This window comes from Monopterus albus, unplaced genomic scaffold, assembly GCF_001952655.1.
Source record: "Monopterus albus unplaced genomic scaffold, M_albus_1.0 scaffold353.1, whole genome shotgun sequence".
NCBI classification, from domain to species: domain Eukaryota; kingdom Metazoa; phylum Chordata; class Actinopteri; order Synbranchiformes; family Synbranchidae; genus Monopterus; species Monopterus albus.
In genome coordinates, this window is record NW_018128233.1 from 64,881 (window position 1) to 88,368 (window position 23,488).

The window sequence follows — 23,488 nt, forward strand, 5'->3', positions numbered from 1 at the left end:
ATTAATTTATTTTAATGGCACCTAAAAGAAAAACAAACTCACACAACAAATACATAATCACACTGTGGCACCAAATTGTATCAGCAACAATTTATACATCGCTGTTCTTATTTTTTGCAAAAACAAGCCATGTGATGAATCTGTTGTTTCAAACATAAATAATAATCACAAGATAAACACATCAGCCCATTCACCATAATGGGTGTAATGTTGTAGGAGGAGGTTCTGTGAGTGGGTTTACCTCGGCAGAGTGTCACTGTAGGGATCGCTATAAAAACAGGACAGTAAAAAAAATGTTAACTGTCGTCACAAGACTCCCAGAAAATGTGAGTCACCACTTTATTTTACATAACAGCAACAGTAATAGAAACAGGACACTGCTGGTGACAATAATAGCAGAAGGAGTGGGTGAGGGTCTTACTGTTGGGCCATGATGAGGGGGACGCTGTCAGACTGCAGCGGTGAAGCCCGCTCTCCAGTCCGACTGTTGAACATGGGCAGGGTGGACAGAGGCAGAGGAGCGCTTCGGTTTGCAGCCATGTTCCGCAGCTCGTCAGTGTCCCCGTGAATGGTGTGGTGGTGGTACAGCTGAATCCTGCAGCAAACACAACATCACATATGCTCCTCTACAGCTTCTGCCATGATTTTACACCATTTATTGTACAATATAATTTCACAGAAACAGTCAAACTGACTGAAAGCTTTGGTTGGTTGATTTCATTAATCATAAACAGCAGTAGAATGTAACTAAATATATTTAATCAAGTACAGCTTTGAGGTACTTGTACTTACAAGCAGTGACACTTAAGGCCTTCAGTTAAAATGCTTGGGTGTCACTCATGTCGTATTAAAGGCTTTTTATTATAAACATAGCTATATTTCAGAGGAATATATTAAACCTTTTCCTCCACTACATTTATCTGACATGCAAATGCTTACAAAATGCAATTTATTTAAAAAATGTGTCAAATAAATGTAGTGTAGAAAAAAATACAATATTCCTCTTAGAAATGTAGTGGAGTCGAAGTATACTGCATCATTACATGAAAGTATTCAAATACAAGTACCCAAAAACTGTACTTGAGTAATTGTACTTTCCACCAGAAACTGATTTTGTGTTATGTTTTTTGTTAAGTCTGGTAACATCAGTCAGAGAAGAGTGAAAATGCACTTACTGGTCTGTCTTTGCATTCCGCTTTGAGCTACAAAGAAAGGAAAATGTGTCACCTCTGTGGCACAGATCATTGGGATCATCATGCTTTGAGTGTTTACTTAAAGGGTCAGTTCAGTAATAGTATGTCACAATTTCATAAAAGCAGGTGAAACTAAAACTAAAACACGGATCCATTCCACCCAGGGTAATATGTCTTGATATTTTCAATTTGGTAACTCTTTAACATAAGACACTACAGATGTTTGTTACTCAGTAGACTCAGGATAGGTACATACAGTCCCTCTCGTCTGCCAAACATGATGTAGGCCAGCAGCACACACAGGATGATGGCGATGACCAGCGGCACAATCACTGTCACAATGTAGTCTGGGAAGAAGTCTCTGCTCGGGGGAGACTCGGGAGGGTCAAAGTCACCTCCAGACTCCAGAATCCCTGAGCCCATCGTGGGAGCAGGTGGAGCTGGCTCCGGGTTTGTCAGATCAAACTGCAGGGAGAAAGAGAGGGAGTCAAAGAGGTTGTTCTGTTTATAGTAACCGTGAGATGCAGCCACAGATGCAGGATTGCTGCTTTTAGTGGGTTAAATAAATATGCAACTATTTTGATAATCACTTAAATGGTTAAGCAATTTTTCAAGCATAGATGTCAAATGTTTGCAGTTTTTCTTGTCCCTACATTATAGTAAATTGCATATACTTGAGTTTTAGCCTGAATTGTTGTAATAGACTACATACATTTTAGCTACTGTAGGTGTGACCTAATAAAGTCTAACTGCAATAGCTGAATTGATAAAGAATTCGCATGATCATCCTTCTCTGGCCTCACCAGCTCTGTCTTGCACCAGGTGATGCAGTTGCTGGGAATGCGACAGAAGTTGCAGCCTCCGGGGGGCTTGACTATGTCCTTTGCGGAGCAGTTTTTGGCAAAGTGGCAGAAGTTGCAGTCTCTAGGGGGCAGTGTCATGCACTGCCTTTGGTTCTCTGGTGTCAGCACTCTCAGGAGGCAATCTGAGAAATATTTCTCCGACCCCACCTTCACATACACACTGACACATATCAGATTGTAATAAACATACAGTTACTCCGCAGCTAAAACTTATACTAAGGTTGCACAAAATTCTCTGGTTACCCTTCAAAGCATGTTGCAAGAGGGAGGGGAACTCTGCCACCACGGTCGAGGGCATTAGTGATATTGACAATTTCCAAGGCCTCAGTTTTCCACAGGTTTTGTAAATCCCGCTTTACCTCACCCTGAACAGAAGGGGGCAGCACCTTCTCAATCTCCCTTTGCTCAATGAAGAATTCGGCTTGATAGGGCAGCATCTTCTCTGTGGGAGACAGCAGCGACGCACAGCATGTTAACCACACTTTCTCATTTTTTATCTGTCACTTACAGTATATTCATTCATTACTTCCATTACTGTGCTGTACAGCTGTGATATTTAGATCACACATACCTTCATTAATTTTGATTACGAGTATCAGTTTGGCTGTGTCATAGCTCCGTTTGTTAACAGCATGGATCTGTCAGGAAAAAGTTTAAAACCACCACAGTTATCAGATTTCATATATTCAGCCTCAGACTTCACTCTTAGTTTGTGGTGCTTAGTGCATTCAGTGAGATATTTTGTTGTGATTTCCTGGTGACCCTCCAGAGTCCTGGGCGCACTGAGCATGTTTCATTTACAGTGACATTTACCTGACATTTGCCACTGATGTTTCAGACAGCTGCATATTTTTCAGATTTTTCAGCATTGTAGCTGCACTGATACTCAGAAATACAATGTGCAGCATACTGACAGTGTTCAGTTCAAATCACAACTTCATACCTCAATTATACTTTTTCCTGGAGATACTGGTGTGCCGTACAGGAACCCATTATCCTTGGGGTGCCTTTGGGTGAAGCGCAGCCACTCTGGGAGATCTGGGAAATTCTGCAGGTTGCACTTAAAAATTATGGGGTCATCGTGAAAATGACCAACTTTAAAACAACAAGAGAAGGAGAAAAGAGGAGAGGAGGATTACTGGAGTTTTGTTTAATAATGACAAGGTGGAGAATTAATATGATTCAGGCTCTTACCGTAGAGATGGGTCCTAGGGTCAATGTCACTCTGGAAAGTCTCTCTCATCAGCTCATATGTAAATAACCTCCCAGTAGGAATGGTAATTATGGTCTCCGCATTGGTGCCGAACACACTGACAGCACAAACTGTGTGGACGTGTAAAAATGAGCAAAAGATTTATGTGACAAAAAACCAAAGTGGATGACACACAACCTGATGTTGAAGTCAGATAATTAGGCCTACAAACCCCGACCACTGACATCATGAACACATATTTACACCAACTAACATAGAGCTGATACTGAAACAGGAGGATGGCCTAAGTCTGTTGTCATGCTACATGGAGTAAATAGAATGATTTCATGAAAAAACTTGCCTGTTAAAAAGAAGCACCAGTTCTCGCAGCCTGCCATCTTGTTTTGGTCTGTGATTGACGGAGCCAAATGGAGAGAGGCCTGGTCACAGCAGAAGACATGTCAGAGCTATTTTTGCCTCACTCACCTAACAGCATCTGCAAGGGTGTCCGAGCGTCTGACTGAGCGCTAAATCAGGAGCTGTGTTATGTTACACCTACTGGTGATATTCCAAATATTTAGTTACTTTAGGCATGAATTAAGTATAATTTGAGGTATTTTACTCAAGTGTTCTATTTTTCTACCACTTTGTATACTTTTACATCAAAAAAAAAAAAAATGAAGTGTGCAGCAAGAAATTGAAGTACAAGAAGATGCATAGTATAGTAACCTTAACCATAATGTTTTGTTTTATTTTAGCTTATTTTCATCTTCCATCTTACTCCTAATGCTATTTTATATATCTTTTTTAATATTAATTGGTTTCTTTCAGTAGTAGAAAACAACTAACTATTGCACTCCAGTGCAAATTTTAGGTACTTTTCATGCCAGCACTACATTTCAGAGTGAATTATTATACTTTTAATCTAATTCAGCTGTCGTTAATGGTTACTTTATAAATTAGGATGTTTACATGCATAAATACAAAGCTAATAAGGCTTTTTTGGATTAAACTATACAATCAGAGCTGGAAATGATTAGTTGATAAATTAAATTATATGTAATAATGTTCTCAATTCAGGATTTATTACTTGTAATAGAATATTTGAGTGATATTAGTACCTGAATATTTCCTCCACGCTAGTTTTTTTTAAATATTGTGTATTGTGAAAATAATACAAAGTGTATGGAAACAGAAAATATCACAAATAGTGGAAAAACAGCAATGAGTGTAACTTTATAGATTTACAGAATCACTTTACTCTTCATTTAGTATAAAGACAAATTAAGCTAATATACAGAGAAAAACAATTAATCATCTTACTGTTTCAGTATCAGTCTGTGCCACTTTGCTGTGCCAAGGACAGTTACACGCTGTTAAAACACCCTTAAGGGAAAGCTAGATGGCACTGCTGCTTCACTGAAAAACTGCTGTACATCATGTCTGACAGCAGCTGGCTTTTCAGCCCTTTCAAGAAATATTTGTCTAGTTATGTCCTTCAGACTAGACCTTCAGCTGCTGTGAGCTACAGTGGTTACTATGATAACACGGAAAGCCGATGACAGTTAACATGAAGAGTAGTCTGTTCATGCATCCATTATCTGTACTGCTTGAAACAGGGTCGCCAAACCCAGATGACATTGGGCGAGAGGCGGGGTCCACCCTGGACAGGTCACATAGGAAGTAGTCTGTTATTTTCTGTGTGAGCCAGCTGAGACAGTGACGGCCCTGTAAATAACCCGGCCTCTGTAAAAATGTGGAAACTGAGACGGCGTGGGAAGATTCAGGGGAATGCTTTGTCTACCTTCAGTGATAGTAATCGATGTATCCATCAGCACAGATGGAGAATGCAGGAAGCAACAATGTGGCCTGCAAATAAAAGACGTGTTATTGGCCAAGGAGGCTTGACGTGAATGGAGCTCTACTGGGTCCTAATGCCCGCCCAGGCTCTGACAGCCAGCCACCTCAGTTGGAGACTGCTAATATCCTCCAGTGGTAACAGGGTTTTACAGGCTGTTTATTTTTGTGAGAAACTGCTTGTGTATGTGGGGATGTCCTCAGGCAAATGTAGAAGTACTCCCTGGAGTATAGCTACGATTTCCCCTGGTTAGGAATCACTGAAGGCTATTAGATCCTTAACACGTAAGTAATGGTTATTATGGTTAATGCACTTCTGCTAAGGATCATAAATTAGGACTTGATGCAGCAGCCCGCCACAGTACCAGGCTCCTGTCGGAGGCGGACACTATGACCCGGCTGCTCCCTCCTCCATGCAGCAGCAGCGCTGTCGCCACCAGAGGAGGACGACAAATCTGCAGCTCACAGAATGAAGAGATCAAAATGATGCTGCCTGTAAAAAGGGATTAAACGGAAGCAATCTGTCGCCAGCTGTGGTAAATTTACCCCTCGATACTGTTTTACTTTTCTGCGCAAATATCTGAATGATTAATACAATTGTATGTGACGGTTAGGTTTGCATTGTTGTAACTGCAGGCGAGCTAATGACAGATGCATCGTGCTCACTTTCTCTCGTTGCATTGAACGAGAACTGCAGCGGATGCAAGCAGGCCTTTAATGCGATCTGCTGTTTTTGTTTCTCCCCATCTGCCGGTCTAGTCTGGGCGCCACCTCGCTAGGCTCGGCTGCTGGTGGATAACACAGATTTGCCACCAGGGGTTGCGAAAGGAGACATGCCGTCGCTGAGCACCCGTTGCGACGCTTGACTGACCATGATGAAGACCGAACCCACATCCAAGAGCACCGGCTCTGGTTCTACGCTCAGGAGCCCATCCCCGCACAGAAACGCGTACGAGGCGGGGATGCAGGCCCTGAAACCCGTCAAAGACAATGCTGCGAATGGGGACGTGCAGGAGGGCCCCCGAGGGCGCAGGTACGGCTCCAACGTGCACCGTATCAAAAACATGTTCCAGCAGATGCAGACAACATCTCCAGCCGATGCAGAAGGAGAGGACGGAGCCAGAAACGCTGACAAATCGGTACGCCTGTCCCTACCCAGAGCCGGGAGTCTGAATGAGAACGTGGACCACAGCGCGCTCCTGAAGCTCGGATCCACCGTGTCCGAGCGCGTCAGCAAGTTCGACACCAAATCGGAGAACGGGCACCAGCGGGCCTCGTCGCCCAGCTACTCCAAGCTGCAGGAGACCCGTCGCATCTTCGAACAGCAGCAGGAGAAGCAGCAGCAGGAGAAGCTGGGCACCCCCAGAGCTCCTCTTGAGGGCACCAGTGAGGCGGTGTCCCCTACAGTCAGCCAGCTCAGCGCTGTGTTTGAACGGGCAGCAGAGCTCCGGAACAACCTCCACCGCCTTTCCTCTACCCCACCGCTCCCTTCCCGAGGGGTCAGCGCCAAGGTGGGCGTATTGAACTCCAAAATAATCACAAAGAAGGTTAGTGCCTTTGCAGCAGGCAACCAGGAAGAAGAGAAAAGCAATCAGAAGGGCCAAGAGGGGCCTCCAAGGGGCCCCAGGGGGAGGGTAACTCCCCCTTCTGAAAGCATTAATGGAGGCCAGAGTGTTGGCCAAAACACACCTGAACTTTACAGTACTGTAGGGGAGCCAAATGAAAAGACAGTTTCAGATGCAGGCGTTGAGGCCAAAGCTAAGGAACACTCTGGGGCCACGGAGCCTAGCAGCACAACACTGCAAGGTGACATCCGCATCTCTGTGGAGAATGGAGAAGCTGTTGCTGAGAAGCAGAGCTCTTCAAAGGGAGGAGATGTGCTCAGGCAGGAGGGGGAGACGGCCGAGGATGCAGAGGAGGAAGACAGGACTCTCAGAGATGACCAGTCAGGCTGTAACTCTGTAGATATCAGTACCTACAGCACAGTGGGGGAGGAGTTTGGAGGAAGCCAGGTAGATGAGGAAGAAGATGAGGGTGATGATCGCTATGAACCTGAGTCCAGCTGTGTGGAGATCGCTGGGCTGCCTGTGGAGGAGGACCCACCCCCTTCCAGGAAGATTCGTTTCAGCATGGAGCCCATCAAGGTGAGGAGAAAACACACAAATGAATATTGTAGGTAGAACATGAGGATACTTGTTTTGCAGACTCTGCCCTCAGAGTCTTGTTTATTTAGGCTGAGAGGCTGATTTGGTTTGTTGTAGTTGTTGAACTTGACCCCAAAGCTTATCCACTATGGTATAGTCATAGCCAGCGCCCCTATAGAACTGGGATGCTGATACTATTCTGAAATGTAGTGGAAGCTGCTACTGTAAATAATTGCTGGAGGAAATAGGATCAAAATGGCCTGGGTGATTAGTCCTGTATATAGAGAAGTGCATACTCCATGGCCACGGTCAATGAGCGGTCAGTGGACAGTATGTGGGGAATGTAATATTTTTGTGTGTGTGAGAAAGAGGAAGAGAGAAAAGACACTGTGATCTCTTCTTGGACCAGTGAGATGAGAGAAGAGGAGAGACAAGGAGGAGGAGGTAGAGCTGATTTAAAACGTCTCTCTGTGTCTGGGGGTGGTGTAATGATCCGGAGAAGAGCATCAGATCCTCTGCAGCTCAGTCTCGCTGCTGTGCTCTGCCTTGAGATCTGAGGCATACAGAGACTGCAGGCTAACGTGAACCCTGACACTGTACATCACACACATTCCCTCACACAGCCATTACACAGACTAAGAGGCATGGTAGTGTGGAATGTGGTTTTCCTGGTGATAATTAGATGATTAGACACCACTTGAGTCTTTATGGTAAGTGTGCTGTGCTACAACTGGCAGGCTGTTTGCTTAGCACAGCACAAACACGGGCAGTAAGAAACTCAGCGCCTCTGAAGCTCTAAGTGTATTCCCCAGATTGTTAATGTCTTAACCAAGATGACAGTAATAACATATTTAAAGCACCTAAATTGTCTATAAAGTAAATTTTATTAGTTGTGATTGTGGTTGCAGTCCCCATGTTGAAGTGACCTTGGGCACGACACTGAACCCCTAGTTGGCGCCGCAGATGGCTGCCTTGGTTCTGTACTGGAAACAGATTCCTTGTGTGTGCAACATACTTGGCCAAAAAAGTGGTTATCATTCTAAGTTGCTATTTAATAACACTTCTTAAGTTGTTCAGTTCAGATTGCTGCTTGAAAATGCGTGACATCACAACATAGCCAAACCACCTCAAACTACAGAAACACAAAGCAAATGTATCACAAAAATAATCTATATTGCTCAAAAAGTGAGAGTATTATTGAGAAAACTGGTTTCGGAGCTTTTAACAGTAAACAGGACTGTACGAAGCGCTAGTAAATGTCTCGGGAAATGAAAGTCACCTTGTGGAGTCACGATGTTCATTACTGACAACAGTTTCAAACTGTTCCATTGAGTGACAGCGGTTGGTTGTAATGCACCGAGAAACGTTACAATTCATCAGCTAAAGACAGAGGAGGAGATTACTAGACAACGAGTGTGAGTATGGATATTAACAATGAAGGCTACAAAATATCTTTAAAAAAAAATCTGCTTCGAGGAAGGAAATGCTTTCAACATGTTTGTCAGGCCTCAAAGATGCACGCTGTGTGTTTTGTTGAGAAATACAGTAAAAATAACTCCAAAGGGGTCTAAAAATGTCTACAAATAAAAACAGAATTATTAAAAAAAAACATGAAATTCAGCCACAAAACAGCTCTATGGAGTGTGTGTGACTTATCTCTGATTAGCTATTGTTAATGTCTACACAGTCTGGACGGAAGTCAACTGTCTCTACCATCCTGAAAATCCCATGAATACCATATACATCAGGCCTGAGCTTTGCATGTGTGATGCAGAAGGAAAAGGAAGGACAGACTACTGTCACATTATTTTATCCTCATTAGATCAAAGATGGGCTTAGCAGGAGGAAACATTATGTGCTAAAGAAGTTATAACTCAAAGGCTTTGAGAAAAAGCAGAATTTGGCTGTGACCCTGCAGCCAGCATCAGAGAACAACCTCCTGCTGAGTTCTTTCACACTATATCAGTGTGGCCTTTGTTATGGAGATGGATGCAGGGTTGGATAAGAGTAGAGTGTGTGTGTGTCGGTGGGGGGTGGGGGCATATTATGCAGCTCAAATGTCACGCTACTGTATAACTGCCAGATCTCTTCCAAACAGGAAGTGTCCGTTTGTAGTGCATATTTCCCCTCTGTGCAACAGTTCAGCCTTTGGCCACAATTAAGCCTTGTTGTGGTGGCGGTTGGATGTCAGGGCACATGTCTTTCTTTGTCCTGCTTTTAAACTGAGTGCTCCTCTCTGTCTGCCTGTCCTCTCAAATTGGCAAAAGTAGCACTTCAGCTTCGGGTGGAGTTCACACTAGACCCGTTGTTTGCTCCTCCTTACACTCTCTCTCGCGCTCTTTCTTTCCTCCCTTTTGCTCTTTGTCACCAGTCTCCTACTGGTAGTAAAAATAGCAGTGTTGTTATCGTCACCGACTTGCCTCGCTTTTCAGGGCCACCTTCTTGTTGAGCACAGGAAGCTGCCTCTCATGTCTTATTTATTTGTTTGGTGTGTTTGTTTTGGCGTCATGCTGTATCACTCAGTAGCAGCACACTAAAAGAGGGTTAGATAATCCCATCTGGATTTATAGTATTCCCTTCAAACCAGTATTATTTTTTATACACCAGAATCACCTTGCTCACTCATCACTTTGCCCACTCTTGCACCGCCCTCCATCACCACACACACACACACACACACACACACACACTCACTTCCTCGTGTGTTTCTGCTGCCTACACAACTCTGAACAGCAGTCCTGGCAGCCTGGCCAAAGAACAAATATGATTTTCTTTCACCCTGTATCATTAACACAAACAGTGATTGTTCTTATATTATCATACACGGAGGGTGTTGAATTATGACAAGCATAGAAGGCGGAATTAGTTTTAATGTTGCACACAAACTGCAAAGTGGAGACTACCCAAAATGCAACCTTTGGTGGTTTATGTTTAGGTCAGCCAATCAGGGATTGCCCAGGGAGACACAACATACAGTGGGTACAGAAAGTATTCAGACCCCCTTAAATTTTTCACTCTTTGTTATATTGCAGCCATATGCTAAAATCATTTAAGTTCATTTTTTCCCTCATTAATGTACACACAGCACCCCATATTGACAGAAAAACACAGAATTTTTGACATTTTTGCAGATTTATTAAAAAAGAAAAACTGAAATATCACATGGTCATAAGTATTCAGACCCTTTGCTGTGACACTCATATATTTAACTTAGGTGCTGTCCATTTCTTCTGATCATCCCTGAGATGGTTCTACACCTTCATTTGAGTCCAACTGTGTTTGATTATACTGATTGGATGTGATTAGGAAAGCCACACACCTGCCCATATAAGACCCTACAGCTCACAGTGCATGTCAGAGCAAATGAGAATCATGAGGTCAAAGGAACTGCCTGAAGAGCTCAGAGACAGAATTGTGGCAAGGCACAGATCTGGCCAAGGTTAAAAAAAAAATTTCTGCTGCACTTAAGGTTCCTAAGAGCACAGTGACCTCCATAATCCTTAAATGGAAGACGTTTGGGACGACCAGAACCCTTCCTAGAGCTGGCCGTCCGGCCAAACTGAGCTATCAGGGGAGAAGAGCCTTGGTGAGAGAGGTACAGAAGAACCCAAAGATGACTGTGGCTGAGCTCCAGAGATGCAGTCGGGAGATGGGAGAAAGTTGTAAAAAGTCAACCATCACTGCAGCCCTCCACCAGTCGGGGCTTTAGGGCAGAGTGCCCCGACGGAAGCCTCTCCTCAGTGCAAGACACATGAAAGCCCGCATGGAGTTTGCTAAAAAACACATGAAGGACTCCAAGATTGTGAGAAATAAGATTCTTTGGTCTGATGAGACCAAGATAGAACTTTTTGGCCTTAATTCTAAGCGGTACGTGTGGAGAAATCCAGGCACTGCTCATCACCTGTCCAATACAGTCCCAACAGTGAAGCATGGTGGTGGCAGCATCATGCTATAGGGGTGTTTTTCAGCTGCAGGGACAGGACGACTGGTTGCAATCGAGGGAAGGATGAATGCGGCCAAGTACAGGGATATCCTGGACGAAAACCTGCTCCAGAGTGCTCAGGACCTCAGAATGGGCCAAAGGTTCACCTTCCAACAAGACAATGACCCTAAGCACACAGCTAAAATAACGAAGGAGTGGCTGCACAACAACTCCGTGACTGTTCTTGAATGGCCCAGCCAGAGCCCTGACTTAAACCCAATTGAGCATCTCTGGAGAAACCTGAAAATTGGCTGTCCACCAATGTTTACCATCCAACCTGACAGAACTGGAGAGGATCTGCAAGGAGGAATGGCAGAGGATCCCCAAATGCAGGTGTGAAAAACTTGTTGCATCATTCCCAAAAAGACTCATGGCTGTATTAGCTCAAAAGGGTGCTTCTACTAAATACTGAGCAAAGGGTCTGAATACTTATGACCATGTGATATTTCAGTTTTTCTTTTTTAATAAATCTGCAAAAATGTCAAATTCTGTGTTTTTCTGTCAATATGGGGTGCTGTGTGTACATTAATGAGGAAAAAAATGAACTTAAATGATTTTAGCATATGGCTGCAATATAACAAAGAGTGAAAAATTTAAGGGGGTCTGAATACTTTCCATACCCCCTGTATCATCATACTGCATGTCAAGGTATCCTCCAGCTGTCTATTACTTAGACAAAGTGGGCCTGCAGTATTGCATACAATGCAGTATTCACAGCCAGGAGGAGTGGGAGGCCAGACAGATTATCAGCAAGTTCACTCTGCCCCACTTCTCAGTCCTGCAGTGGAGGTGGGTTGCAAGCGTTTACCGTACATGATGTGCCCACTCACTCAGGTCACTGTGACAAGCCACGTTATGCAACATGTCACTCATGATGCCTGAGTGTTGGTCTGTCTTGTCTGACTGCCATCATCTTGTCAAGCTGACACTGCGGCTGTACTGTACTGGAGTGGTGACGTTTCAGAAACATCTTTATTGCTCGCTCTCTAGTTAGATAGAATAGTTATTACATATCTATATGTATTGCAGCAGCACAATAATAAGTAAAGATGTGTGCAAACTAAGATGAAATTAGCAGAACTGTGTACATGAATATTCTTATGTGCAAAAATAGATAATACATACAGTATGAAACTTACATATATAGAAAGATATAAAATGCATTTTTATGTTAGTGACAAAGCTGTTGTATAAAAAGTATAATGCAAATTACAATAATAATGTAAATAATATGAATAACCTAAAGGTCTATACAGTAATGTACCAAAGTTATAAAACATTATGCAGCTATATCATTGTTGTTTCCATCCATATACTGTAGTGCTATTCAGTCCTCTGATGCTGACCTTATTCTCAGGCTGCCGTGTCTCTCCACAGGGTTAATGCTAAGCCTAAATGTGATGCGCTGACCAAAGACTGACCTGCCAAAATAGTCAGGCTCTGGTGCTATGTAACCATTACTGTGACAAAACCACCATATCCATTTTACTGGCTGGAGGACAGCGGTCCAACATTATGGCAGCCAGGGCCATATCCTTATTTATTTCTGCATGTTGCACATCTGGGATCTGTATTAACCTCACATTTTAGAGGGATTTAGAAGCAATTACCTGCCACTTCTGGACCTGCGGTGGCCGGGAAGGCAGTTAATGGTGGTGTCATTAAATTGGAAAAGAGGAAAAAAGTGCTTCTTTTGCTTTACATATGCTTTAACTTTGACAGCTTGTTTAAGCATCACACATGTGTTTTGATCACATATACACAGAACAGTGTTGCACACACAGCCAGTAAGAGCAGCCATTTCACAGATCGCACAGTATGCACGGTAATCACTTTAAATCATAATGTAGAACTGCAGAGCAGCAGTGAAGATCACATGTCTGAAACCAATTGAAAGAATAGCAAGAATAGCAGGAGTAATAAAAATGATGGAAAGTTGGGTGCTACAGAATGTGGAGAGACAGAGTGGAAACACTATTTCTGTTGTGAAAAACCAATGCCACCACCTACACACATTCTATTGGCTTAATCCAAAATTGGATCTGTTTTTGGAGAGTCCAGGAGGGAAAGAAGCACAGCAGTTGACATGCTACTGTGGGCCGTGGGGGGAGGGGATGGGGTACTGACTTGCTGGTTAAACCACCACACTGTAGCCTGGGGGTCTTCAAGATGGAGCCACACTGCAGGAGAGCAGAGGCCTCTGGAGCAGCTCTGTCATTTAGCCATCTCACGGCAACTGCACTGTAGAATGGTAGTTGTCACTTACTGGCTGCTTTAATACCCTTTACAGTCCCAAGTGGGTGCTCTTCCTAGACACAACACAATCTGTTAGCTGGTGAGTGGCTCTAGCTAGCTGCCCACAGAGCTTTTGTAGGACATCCCAGGCGGCTGGGAGCAGAGGGAGGGAGGGAGTTTCCTGGCCATCTGTTAGCTCCTCTGACCTACTATCTGCCACAACTGGAACAGCGTCCTTCTCCAGCCCTGCCCACCCCACCACCACCCTGCCTTTAATCCCAGTGTTTGTCTTCCAAAGACAGACACCTCACCATTTGACTTCTGCTACTGCTTAGGTGAGGTTTGGGTGAAAGTGCAGGATCCAATTAGTCTTTCTGCCCTGTGTGATATCATTGCTCATAAGGAGGGAAAAAAATCTTCCCAGAAGTGAAAGTGTTAATTCTGCGTTAGTGAAGGCAAGATCGTAGCCTTGCTGCATTGTGGCCCAAGGCCACAGATCACAATATTCATCTGATCACAGCAGTGCCATGCTACATACAGCTGAACCTCCCCATTTGATCTTCTGCAGCATAGTGGGCCACAGGCCACCAGCTGTGGCCTCTTGATCTTTAAACTCAGAAGCGGTGCCACGTGAGAGTGTCAGACAGGCACGCAAGCTTGGAACACACTGTTGTTTAATGCTCTGTTACTCAGGATGCAAAAAGTATTTCATGTGTCTGTAATCCACAGTCTGCTAATCCCTCTAAATACAAAGGTAACCTAAATCAAAAGCCATTAGTCTTCAGTGCTGCCCCCATCAGCAGTAGGTTTAGGTTGATTTTGATTGACTTAATACTAAGTGCTAACTGAATATGGAATTCAAATAATGTCACTAAGGTAGAACCTAACCAGCAGCTCTAGAGCTCACAATGAACACATTTCATCTCATAATTGTTGTCTGTATGTGTTTCTGGTGGTTCAGGAAGTTACGGTGACTGTCCAAGAAATAGGTAAAATAGTTTTTTATGGACTGTGTGTTAATTATTCAGCTTTAGAGGTGCTGGTTGGACAGGGTTAGGGTTAGGGTCTTTATACACAGGTGTCATATTGATCTTCTCATTTTAAGAAACCAAAGGGTCTCATTTTCCAAAATACTGAACTAATTCTTTAAATCCCTGTTTGTGAAGTAATCAATAAATTTTGTAAATGTTAGCACAAAATAAAAAAAAACTTTTTTTTTTTTTTTTTTTTACTGTGAATTAACTGAACTCTAATGCAGAGGTTGTGTTTGAATTTGAGAAAAATTTGGGCTTTATCATCAGTTGTGTGAACGGACAGTGATTTAACTCAAGGTGAAAATATTTTTATACTCTATTCCTATGGGCAAAGGCAGATTATAAGTAGAAGCAGAAGCTTTACAGTGTTCAATGACACAAAAAAATGGTTCTAAGTCTCAGATGTGAAGGGCTGTTTACATTTTAAAGGCAGTGTCAAAGACTGACAGGCTCTTTACTGTGGGGTTGCTAGGGAGACGGGGCCCGTTCGACTGAAGGGTAGCAACTCAAGCTACGAGATGCTACTTTGTAACACAGATGGACAAACTAATCGGCCGAGGGAGAAGCGAGAGATACACAGAATAAACAGGGACTCAAGAAGAAAAGTGTTAAAATGTTGCAGCAGAAGGAACAAAGCATTGTGGAGAGAGAAGTCTGAAAGAATGTGTGAAAGGGAGAAGGTCCAGCACTGAATTAGCGCAGCTAGTGGAATATGCAAGCATGCATAATTACCTTGGAGGACTGAAAGTAAGGCTTGTAAAGATTCGGCTTACATTGTGTGCGTGTGTGTGAGGCGTGTGAACAGCAGCTGCAGAAAGCCTCCATTAGCATGCTGAAGGTGGTTATGTAAACGGTCATGCTGTTAGACCAGAGTGAATGTGGGAAGTCGGGCTCTGAAAACAGAGGCCTCTGTCTTCATAGGAGCAACTTGAGTGGTTGTGATTGATTCTCCCCCAGTGTGTTCCATAGACATAACGCTGTGAGGTGATACAGCTCCGAAGCCTTGAGGAAACTCTGCGGCCGTCTCAGTTGAAATGGTCGATAAATCTGAATTGCAATATGTCTGCATTAACAGTGGTGGTCAGTTATGATCAAATCATGCATCCAGCTTTTCCGCATACATCTCCACAGCCTCTGAGTTTTTTTTTTTAAATAATGAGCTGCAATCATTTGGGAATTCCAAAAATTAAGCCTTTTTAAATACGGAATAAACAGCTTTATATCTGTGACCGCTCCTTGAGCTACTACCCAAACATGACAGAAAATAAAAGCTGAATTGAGTTCAGTAATTTCTTCACTAAATACGTCATGTAGTTAAGTGACAACTTGCAACATTTCTGTGTTTCTTTCACAAATGTTTCAACATTTACCACACCCCCAAGGTGCACAGGAACTAATGAGTTTCATGTTTTCAGTAGCAGACACAGTACTATATTTAGAGGAACTGTAAGAAGAACTGTGTAGTGGGGCTAAATAGTGATAAGCAACCATGGCTGCAAAGAAAAGAAAGGGGCACCTACAGAAAAGTGAATTTCTGGAGATGTTACCACCTTTGGACAGTGTAAAAAACACAGCACACAAGATCAGTTAGCACCATAGAGGGGACTTTTTAGAAGCCTCACGCATTGTCATTTTCACACTTAAGCTGTTGAGTGGATAAGGAAACTGGGATATAATGTGCTAATTAGTGATGACTAAAGGTACAAATTTTAAACCTTTGGGAAGAGTCAGACTAGCTGTTTCCCCATTTCCCATCTGTGCTAAGCTAGCTGTCTCCTGGCTTTACTTTCATATTCAGTGTATACACAGGAGACTGATTTCAGTCCCGTCATTGAGAAAATCAGAAATATCTCCAAGTTTATGTAGAAATACAAAAAAAAATAATTTTGCCTTTCACAGATTTCAATAAAGAGGCATCAGTGTTTCTGAGTCTCAGTCGGACCCTGTGTCTCTGTGTCCTCCTGCAGGTGTTTGCCACTTACCCCAACGAGGACTATGACAGGCGTAATGAAGATGTAGATCCCATGGCAGCATCTGCTGAATACGAGCTGGAGAAGAGGGTGGAGAGGCTGGACCTGTTCCCCGTCGAGCTGGAGAAAGGTACTGAACATGAACACTCTCTGCTCCGAGTGTATGTCTGCAAACAGACATAGGTCTGTGAACAAAAGTCCTGGGATTGGTCATAAATCCTTTAAATAATAAAGCACTTCATATAATCTTGCTGGGGCACTGAGAGGTTGGTTTGCACTGTATTAGGAAACAGAGTAGAAGACATTTTACATCATCAGAAAGGCATTTGAAAATGAGTTGTGGTATATCAAATTAACTTCCTACTGAACAGTCTGGACTAGACTTAATTTATGTCTTTGTAATCTTATATTTGTTTATGTGTTATGTAAAAAGGCCTTCAGTGTTCACAGGCTGCTTCTTCCAACCATCCTGTTTCCCACAAGGTAAAAAGTGCAATGATGCAGGTTGCACCTTCTATATTTCCCCAGTGAGCCACACTTCCAGCATCTCTTCAACATTATGATGCATAAGGACTATATTTAGAATTATGTACAGGGCCGGTTACACAGGAAACCATGTGTGAACATGTTCTGTATATATGATGCATGTACTGTCTACATTAATTTAGAAAGGATAAAACATAAACTTTAATTATTGGTCCAAAAGAGTAAAGAGTGAAACTGTGCTCACAAATTAAAAACTAGCTCAGAACATTAACACATCACTGTAGGTGTTATCACTGATTCTGAAACAGTGCTCACAAATTAATTGTCTATTTCCGCACATTCTACCTCAGGCAGGAAGTCTGGGTGTTATCTCTGATTCTCATCTAACTTTCATGTCACACATAAAGAACCTAACTAAGATAGCATTATATTATTTCACAATTATATGACAGTCGGACCCTTTCTTTATCTTTGAGGTATGACGAAACTTGTGCATGCTTTTATTACAGCTCATACAGAATTCTGTCAGTTTGAAAATATACAAAGAAAAGGGCTCACATCACTCCTGACCCTAATGTAGCTTCAGGTTTTTCTTAGGATAGATTTAAAATCTGACTGCTAGTTCAGAAATGGTTTCAGGGACTTGCCCTTGACTTCGTGGTTAATATGCTGCATAGATACGTGACATGTCCCTGGGTAGACCCCTTCAAATCCACAGGCTATGCTGCTCAAATAGAGCATATCAAAGAAAATCCAAACTCAGAAACAGATTCTCTGCTGGATCTGAGGACAGCCAAGGCTAAAAAGTCACCTTCCAGCTTTGTTTTTACCTGTCATTTGTTATTATTGGTCCGCTGCTATGTACACTTCTGCTCAGTTATTTAATTGAAAATTTTATTTCTTAACTTCCTTCTTCCTTTCTGCATTTAAAATCTTTAACTGTGTAAATTGTCTGCTCTTTCCTTCTAATCGTTTTAATGTTAAGCACTCTGAGCTGCAGTTCTTGTATAGCAAATGTGAAGTTACAGTGATGTAACTTCACATTTGCGTTGTGTTGAATGTTGGGACAGGGCCGTCATCTTTGGAGGTACACGCTGTATTAACCTGCAAACATTCTTATTTTGTTTGCAGAAAAAAATTCTTAATTTAAGATGTATAAACGTAGCTGACTGTAGCTAACTTGGAGAGCGACAGACAGAAAAATGACTGTTGACAGATAACACAAACACTTCAGAATAATCCATTTCTGTCCTGTCTGTGCTCAAATTGAACACTAAAGTGGACGTTTGGACGTAGATGAATCATCCGTTACTGTAGTATGGGATAGTATTTATTTTTTTAAATTAACTTAACTCTGTAACGTACTGTATATACCTATGATTGATCATGAATGTGACACTCCAAACATTGGCATGATGTAGACTTCACATTTTCTATAAAGGGGGTAAATAAAGTTCATTTGTCTTGATACACCGTACGGCATTACAGTGCAGTGCATACCGCAGATTGTACTTCAGTGATATCAGTATATTAGCTTGCATGCTGTTACAGTAGAATCACTTAAAGGTACCCTGTGGAGTTTTTGACCAACAGCGCTATGCAGCAGTGTTTTTATGAGTGTGGTGGTGTTTCTGCTGCACATAAGGCAGATGCATGCAGACAGTACAATGCATAATCATGCTGCCACGCAATTACACTAAATGACAGTTGGCTTTTCTGCCAAAAAAAATGTAGGACTGCATGAACAAAGGCAGCGAAGACGAAGACCACTAGCAAGCAAACATGGATGTAAACAGTAGTCAAAAATGGGCACTGTGAATGTTTTATGAGGGAGGAAATGTATTGTCAGGCCGCAACACATACAGTGTGCTTTGGTGAGTAACAGTGAATGGAAACATAACAGTTTGTTTACAAGAAAACTCCACAGGGTGTCACTTCATTTTGAATCTCATCTGTGGTAAAGGGAAAGGAGCAAGCACTGTTGAATTCAAACTCTCCACCCAAATTTATTCTGATTGTCCAGGGAAGGAACCGGAAATCTTCCACTCTCATGGTCAGCAATTTGAAATTAGTCCACAGCTGCAAATTATTTCCAAACAATTAAATCCCAAGGATGGTAACATTCAAAGCCATGTTTTCCACCCACAGAGATGTGGTACAGTAACGGGCACATGGCTGACTCACTGTAACATGACAGTAGAACATTAGCAGTATGGTAACAGCTGGTCTGGTATTCCTTACCTTCTTTCAGATGGCGATGGCTTGGGCATCAGTATCATCGGGATGGGTGCGGGGGCTGACATGGGCCTGGAGAAGCTGGGCATCTTTGTCAAGACAGTCACAGAAGGGGGAGCAGCACACAGAGATGGCAGGCATGTTCAATTCTTATTGGATCATACTCATTCCTCATCTGTTGTAGACACATATATTGTATAAATGAAACAGCCCCAAACTGTATGTAACTGGAAAGGCTTTTGCTTTGTAAGCTATATGTCAACATGAGGTCAGCTGAGTAGTTGTAGTTTTATTTCCAGGAGTGGATGCTTCATTGTCCTACTTGTATATTTTGATTCCTGGCAACTGCAAATACAGTAGGTCTTGCTGCCAAAACAAAGACTTTAAATGGAGTTTGGCTTGCGTGGGCTGAAGTATAAAAATGATGAACAGAGGCCACAGTTGAGCTGTTACTGTAAATCCTAAATGACCTCTGTTAACTGTTTCCTCCAGGATCCAGGTGAACGATTTGATTGTGGAGGTGGACGGGACCAGTTTGGTGGGCGTCACCCAGAGCTTTGCTGCCTCCGTACTCAGGAACACCTCAGGAACTGTCAAGTAAGAGGCACTCTGAAGGGTCATTATTTTACTGCAATTGTTTAGACACATTTTAACATCAGTACATGCAAATTATCCAAATATCAGTCTAGTTTTTATTTAGTGTAATAGGGAGGGCAGTGTTGGTCGGTCAGTCCACCACTTTGGCCCAGAAAGAGCTCACAGTGCTCAGAGCTGTGATGGATTTCCATCACATTTTGTACATCCATGGTGCCCAGAAGATGAATCCCACTGACTTGGTGTGGCTGACTTTGTTGTTATTTTTGAAATATGTTAACAAGCATAGGACGGATCGCTATGAAATTTAGTACCATTATCCATGGTCTCCTCGGGATGAATTGTAGTGACTTTGGTGCTTTTTTAGTTTTTTTCTCTTAACACCAACATCAGGTCAAACATGTTAATGTGTCCAGTCCTAACATGCTAAACTAAAATGGTGAACATAGTAAACATTGCCTGCTAAACACGCGTTATCTTTGTGAATGTTAGCATTTAGCTCAAACTGCCGTGTTCTTGGTTAAAGCTACCATATGTAATTTTATGTGTCACTTAACTACGAACCCCAGGCTAGCACTAGCTTGACTGTAGCTTTAAATGTATTTTTAGTGACAGTTGTGTATTTCCTTTGGGTTTGTTATACACCTTAACTGTGACCAAGGCATCATTTTATTTCATCCTCCGTTGCCACAGCTCGCTGTGACATGCAGCGTTCTTGCTTGAAGAGATGTTTTTCCTCTTGATTCATAGCCACAGTCAGTCATACATGCAGGGCTTGCTTATACCACATCCTGGCCATTCAGCTCACCAGAATGTAGATTCCCAGGTCACACGGGGTCATGATTAGAATCCTTCAGTACTGAAAAGGTCCTTTTGGAGACATTTTGAAAAAGGTCCAAAGAATTCGACCTTAGAGTGACAGAAACTGTTCTTATCAGGAGCAAATACACTCGGCATCAGAAGTATCATTTTGAAATGCCAGAGGACTAGCCTGGCTCTTTGGCATTCTGGGGGAGCTGACTGTTCCCTGCGTGCTCCTTTTGTCATCTATGCTCATTCATAATTCAGGGTTTAATGGTCAGTGCTGGAGTAATTGTTAGTGTTGTGACTTGTGAAGATCAGAAACCTCCATAGATAGTTTATACTTTATGGATCTGCTGCAGGAATAGCAAATGGTACCAGAGCTCAGCGCCAAATACATGGGGCCAGGAAGTGTGTTTGTGAACATTTAAATACCCGTTAGTGACACAGAAATTGAAAGGCTGCAGCGGCTGGCTTAATAACCATCTGTGGCTTCGTCATGATTCACTCTACTTTTCCTGTGCACCGTTTACACAGTGGCTTTAATTGGAGGAAATTGTGTGAGCCTCATTCATACAACAAGCTAAATGAGATAGATTTGAGAGTTTGATTTTAATCATGGAAGAGGCCAGCTCCACAGAGACTGCATTTGTTCAGCTCTAAACAGGAAGCCATTTTCTGTCCTCAGAGAGCTAGTGCGTTCTTTACTGCATTAATACATGCCACTATATCACTGTAAACTGTGCATTATATATTAGAAACACATTCTTTGTCCTTTAGGGGCCAGCATTTATGTTCCTCACAAGAAAAATAAAGGCTCTTCTGTAACATACTGTATAAGATAAATGATTTTCACTTCAGGGGTTAGCGATTTGTCAGATGTTTGAACTGAACTGTCAAAATACAGGTTTGTGATTGGGCGAGAGAAGCCGGGTGAACAGAGCGAAGTGGCCCAGCTCATCCAGCAGACCCTGGAGCAGGAACGCTGGCAGAGGGAGATGATGGAGCAGCGCTACAACCAGTATATGGACGAACAAGAGGTCAGTCTTCACATTACTGAGGATGTAGGATCCAGCTGGCTGAACTGTATGTTTTCTCATTCTTGAGTCAGTGGTGGTGCATTGTCTGCACATGCATGGTGCAGAAGATATGGTGCAATGCTTACTAATCCATTTCCTTCCTTCCCTGTACGCACCCATTACTGCAATAAAATTAACAGATTTTTAAGGAATAGTTGGAATATTTAGGCTGCTGTCTTTGAAATTCTTACTAGAAAAATTTTAAACTCAAACACACCATGTGAGTAGTGTGACTTTTCTTTACAGTTCAGTTGTTCTCTTGACAGTAATTAGACAGGATCAGTTGCAGTTTGTTAAATTTAAGGTAAGAAGAGAATAAATGTGGCATAAGTTATTAATAAAGTGTTACAGCTGCCAAACAGTCCTACACCCGACACACAGCTAAACAGCATTACAGTAACCTTTTCAACCTGTTCAGGCACAAAATGCTGCCTTAAACTCAATCATTTGACAGCCCCAGTACCATTGTGAACAAAACAGACACTTTGGTGTGGCTGAGTTGTAGCTTCTGGCAAAAAGCTACACTGCTGTATCCAGCACCACTCTGATCAAATGATGAGCTTATCTCTAAAATGGGGACAAATGAGGATGACTCAGATTTGGTGACCCTACATGCTCTGTTGCATTGTTAATCTTGGTGTCTCAGATTTTCTCTGTCCTGAAGTTTTACATAAATAGAGCACATGTTTAAAAAATGCCCGTAGTTTCATTATAATGACAAAGAGGAAGTTGCTCCATTCATGCAGTGGTGATGTTGGGTGGTTCTTGAAAAGCATTAGGTTGTATAATGGAAAGTATAATCTGTTCTTACTGAGTTTTACACCATCTAGTGTCCATTTGGTGTTAGGGCACAAAAACTATGTGCTTTTAATGGCACCATTAAATGACTGCTTCTCTGTCTTCTCCTGTTTTCTGACATTTTATTCAAACATTTAACAAGAAATGTTAGAAATCCCAGAATTGCAGTACATCTAAAAACAAAATCTTCCCTTTGCAAATGCCATAGATCTGCAGCTTTCTCTAGATGATTCTGGTTTGAACTTTAAAAGGATCCTCCACACACATTATGATGTAACATTAAACATAGAACATATTTCCTCATGTACGTCTACTCACCTCTGGTACCCAGTCATGCAGACAGTTTTATCTTTATTTGCCTAGGGTGGTGAATATGGCACAGATGAGGAAGAGGATGAAGAAGAAGAGGTCAGTCCGCCGTATCCCAGTGCCATCGAAGTGTTTGACTTGGCGGAGAATGAGGACATGTCGCCTCTGGAGACAGACCCTGAGAAACTGGCCCATAAATACAAAGAGGTGATCAGTTGTCTCTTTAACTGGAACATTTCCAGTGTAATCACAGCATATTTCCTCACATGTACCTAATATTAACACATGTATTTAAAACTGTCATCTCTCTTTGCTGTAAAGCTCCAAATAAAGCATGCTGTGACTCAGGCTGAAATCCAGCAGCTGAAAAGAAAGGTAAGGTGTTAAATTAAGATCATACTGAATGTTATTTTAAGAATCAGAGGTGTGTCCATTTATTGTCTTTACTGTCTTCACCTGTCTTTGCAGCTGCATCATGCGGAGCAGGAGAAGCAACGCTGGCGAATGGATAAGGCCCAGCTGGAACAGACCCTGCAGGAGAACAAGGAGCGTATGGAGAAGCTGGAGGGCTACTGGATGGAAGCTCAGAGCCTGTGCCAGGCAGTGGACGAGCACCTGAAGGAAACACAGGCCCAGTATCAAGCCCTGGAGCGCAAGTACAGCAAAGCCAAACGCCTGATCAAGGAATATCAGCAGAAGTAAGTGTTTTGTCGCAC

General features: G+C 42.5%; 2 protein-coding genes and 1 long non-coding RNA gene across 3 annotated transcripts in view; 1 reads left to right on the forward strand and 2 right to left on the reverse strand.

Moving 5' to 3' along the window:
- Window positions 1-5,063, reverse strand: sgca (sarcoglycan, alpha). The gene is made up of 11 exons (XM_020625351.1): window positions 5,053-5,063; window positions 3,610-3,688; window positions 3,251-3,379; window positions 3,000-3,151; window positions 2,628-2,694; window positions 2,300-2,498; window positions 1,997-2,216; window positions 1,450-1,658; window positions 1,176-1,202; window positions 422-595; window positions 1-268 (listed from the first exon to the last, which is right to left on the reverse strand). Exons 2-11 carry the CDS (start codon window positions 3,644-3,646, stop codon window positions 238-240), a joined length of 1,245 nt encoding a protein of 414 aa, XP_020481007.1. The 5' UTR covers window positions 3,647-3,688; window positions 5,053-5,063; the 3' UTR covers window positions 1-237.
- Window positions 4,892-23,488, forward strand: part of LOC109974896 (neurabin-2-like) — a 20,782-nt gene continuing 2,185 nt past the window's right edge. The window contains exons 1-9 of the mRNA XM_020625349.1: window positions 4,892-5,641; window positions 5,865-7,249; window positions 16,468-16,600; window positions 19,208-19,328; window positions 19,684-19,788; window positions 21,494-21,626; window positions 22,827-22,979; window positions 23,094-23,147; window positions 23,241-23,470. Of these exons, the coding sequence (XP_020481005.1) occupies window positions 5,978-7,249; window positions 16,468-16,600; window positions 19,208-19,328; window positions 19,684-19,788; window positions 21,494-21,626; window positions 22,827-22,979; window positions 23,094-23,147; window positions 23,241-23,470 (2,201 nt within the window). The 5' untranslated portion in view covers window positions 4,892-5,641; window positions 5,865-5,977. The remainder of the gene's footprint in view (window positions 5,642-5,864; window positions 7,250-16,467; window positions 16,601-19,207; window positions 19,329-19,683; window positions 19,789-21,493; window positions 21,627-22,826; window positions 22,980-23,093; window positions 23,148-23,240; window positions 23,471-23,488) is intronic.
- On the reverse strand, window positions 16,591-22,853 carry LOC109974899 (uncharacterized). The gene is made up of 3 exons (XR_002277052.1): window positions 22,782-22,853; window positions 19,198-19,280; window positions 16,591-16,655 (listed from the first exon to the last, which is right to left on the reverse strand). It is a non-coding gene; the product is annotated as an uncharacterized LOC109974899 (long non-coding RNA).

What these genes read in the sequence shown, in the direction of transcription:
- sgca (XM_020625351.1), bottom strand. Translation starts at nt 3,646, where the DNA reads ATGGCAGGCTGCGAGAACTGGTGCTTCTTTTTAACAG. An exon ending in CCTGGTGCAAGACAGAGCTG is followed by an intron (nt 1,659 to 1,996) that starts GTGAGGCCAGAG and finishes TTCTCCCTGCAG; the next exon opens with TTTGATCTGACAAACCCGGA. An exon ending in CGGAATGCAAAGACAGACCA is followed by an intron (nt 596 to 1,175) that starts GTAAGTGCATTT and finishes TGTTTGCTGCAG; the next exon opens with GATTCAGCTGTACCACCACC.